Consider the following 2,653-nt stretch of genomic DNA (forward strand, 5'->3'; position numbering starts at 1 on the left):
TTAAATTGTTTTGTACTATTAGTAGTTTGTTGAAATTTTTTGTTAGTAACACATGTGTGAATGGGGACTGGCTGGGAACATATCCCATTGAACCCCATGTTATAATGCTCCCTGTCTACAATATTTCACTCAGTGATGGGTGTTCAGGAACATAACCTCATCATTTATCAAGATTTATCTGTATCCTCCCCTCCCTAACCAGCAGCTCGCTCCTGTTCCCTCAACATTAGATCTTCTCTGTGTTACTCCAACAACTCAACCACACCATCCTGATCCACATCCTCAAGCCCTGCACCATTTGCGAGAGCTATAATTTCCTGTTGCGCCTCATTTAAGGTCTGAACCTGGGGAAACCCTTGGAAATCTTGGATACATTCTGGCCAGATGTTCTTCCACACATCATTCATTGTTGTATTTTTCACCTCATCCCAGGAGTCAGCAATGTTGTTTTTAGCATTCGTGATGTTAAATTGTTTCCAGAAATCTCTAAGTGATAGCTGTTCCTCTCCATCAATTGCAGCTATAAGTTGTCTGAATGTCCTGCATAGAAAGTAAGCCTTAAAGCTGGCCATCACACCTTGATCCATAAGCTGGAGCAAGGCAGTTGTGTTCTTGGGCAGGTACTCAACCTTGATATTATTCAAAAGGTCATTAAGGTTAATAGGGTGGCTGGGAGCATTATCTAACAGTAACAAGGCCTTGTTGGAAATATTTCTTTGGTTACTTTACCTTTCTGATGCTGGACAAAAACTGTTTGTGAACCAATCTTGGAAGAGGCTGGCAGTCATCCATGCTTCTTATTACAACGCCATATCACTGGTAACCTAGGTTTGGCGCTGCCCTTGAATCTTCAGAGTGGTACACAAGTATGAGCTTTAACTTAAAATCTCCAGGAGCATTACACACTCCTTAAAACCTGGAGCTGTCTTCTCTTCAGTAGAAATAAATGTCCTGGCAGGCATACACTTACAGAAAGGCTGGTTTCATCAACGTTGTACACTTACTGTGGTGTGTATCCATCAGCCTCAAATTACCTTTCTTTCTGCTCGATATTTCTTTGCAGCTTCAGTATCAGCACTGGCTGCTTCATCGACCATCTTAATGCTATGTAAGTTTAGGCATTTCTTAAACCGTTCAAACGATCGTTTGGTGGCATTAAAGGGGTTTTCATCAGAACTTGTACCTTCTTCCTTCACTAAATCTTCATACAGACTCTCAGCCTTTTCCTCAAGTACAGTATCATGGTGTTAATGGGCACATGTTGCTTGGTCTGGTCCTCAACCCACACACTCAGTAAGTGTTCCCTACTTATCATTACATCACTCACATGAAAATACAGTTTATGGGCTGTTAATGATGTAGCACCTACAGCACTAGCCTTGTCTCTGTTATTACGGATTGTTCTGAAAGTGGAGGCAGCAAAACCCAATATTTAGGCGATGTAACTCAGTTTTTCCCCCTCATCAAACCTCCTTAACACACCTAATTTTGTTTCCACTTTTTCGTAGTCTCTTACCACCACAGCTAGCACTTGTACTTGATGGCTTCTTTCCACTCATCATGAATAAGAATACACAGTAACACTGTCCTGAACACGAAGGCAAAACTGAACACAGGCTGGAGACAGAATTCAAATGGACCGAAACCGCTGTTGTTGTTGTGGGGTCGCAAATGCCTTATGGCTACCACAGAGAATCCACATGAAATAATCTAAACAATTTGGGTAAAAATTTTGGTTAAAATTGCAGATTTTTTAATTTAAAGATTTATAAAAAAATTTCCATATCTCGAATTTTCTGGCCATAATTTCAAAATCTTGAAAGCGCAAATTTCCGTAACCCGGGGTTCCGTATCAGAGGGGATGCCCGTACAGTTAAAACACTGAGTACCGGACTATTTAAGTCACAACGATGTGGTCAATCATATGGGATCCTCACAATTCCTTCCTTCACCTCAACACTCATTTCAATACATAATCATCCTTTCAAAATATTTTTAACAAATTCAAATACACATTGAGCCTGACCAACTGCTCCCTGGACTGCACTTGAGCCAGACAACATGATGGGATATCCCAGCATAATCCTTCCCCTCAGACAGACTGGCAGGCAGGGTCACTACCCCTGACTCAATGGATAATTGCCTCAACCATCCAGCTAAAATGAATGAAAGATTCTGAATATATCTTCAGGTTTCTCTAAGAAACCTTAAAAAATAAATTTGATGACACAAATTAAAATCATTTAATGTTTCTCTCAAGAAATGAAAGATAATAGAGAATAATTAACGGTTTTCTTACACAATGCCAATTTTAGTCACAGTAGTCAACTTTTTTTATTTTAATTTCTTCAAGAATTTTTAATAAATAAATATTTTACGTTAACTTGTCAGGAGATGCGGCCTTCAAGGATAAGAAGATCTTCCTCTAGATGGTCCTTATCTTAGTGATGTCTCTTGTTATCTTTTTCACGTCGAGCCATTTTCACGAGCCAACGCCACATACTGTGGCAAACACCCTCAGTTTTGTAAATGTCCATTCTCTCTTTTCAGACTGTGACACCGACAGAAGAAAGTTTAGCTTGTCGACGAATGGCCGCACAGGACAGAAAACTTGAGGTAATTTAAGGGGTCGCAAGATATAGGAAGTGAAGCA

General features: G+C 40.0%; 1 protein-coding gene across 1 annotated transcript; it reads right to left on the minus strand.

The window, feature by feature from the left end:
• Positions 1-242: 242 nt before the first annotated feature.
• Positions 243-1,097, minus strand: LOC121869291 (tigger transposable element-derived protein 1-like). Its single transcript, XM_042370536.1, has 2 exons — positions 1,035-1,097; positions 243-698 (listed from the first exon to the last, which is right to left on the minus strand). Exons 1-2 carry the CDS (start codon positions 1,095-1,097, stop codon positions 243-245), a joined length of 519 nt encoding a protein of 172 aa, XP_042226470.1.
• Positions 1,098-2,653: the final 1,556 nt, after the last annotated feature.

The sequence above is a fragment of the Homarus americanus genome, unplaced genomic scaffold (assembly GCF_018991925.1).
Source record: "Homarus americanus isolate GMGI-L3 unplaced genomic scaffold, GMGI_Hamer_2.0 scaffold36734, whole genome shotgun sequence".
Lineage (NCBI taxonomy): Eukaryota > Metazoa > Arthropoda > Malacostraca > Decapoda > Nephropidae > Homarus > Homarus americanus.

Bases quoted from the DNA above. Each gene is read 5' to 3' on its own strand.
- LOC121869291 (XM_042370536.1), bottom strand. From the start codon at position 1,097: ATGGTCGATGAAGCAGCCAGTGCTGATACTGAAGCTGCAAAGAAATAT. The intron at 699-1,034 runs GTAATTTGAGGC...ATTTCCAACAAG, and splicing joins AATATCGAGCAGAAAGAAAG to GCCTTGTTACTGTTAGATAA.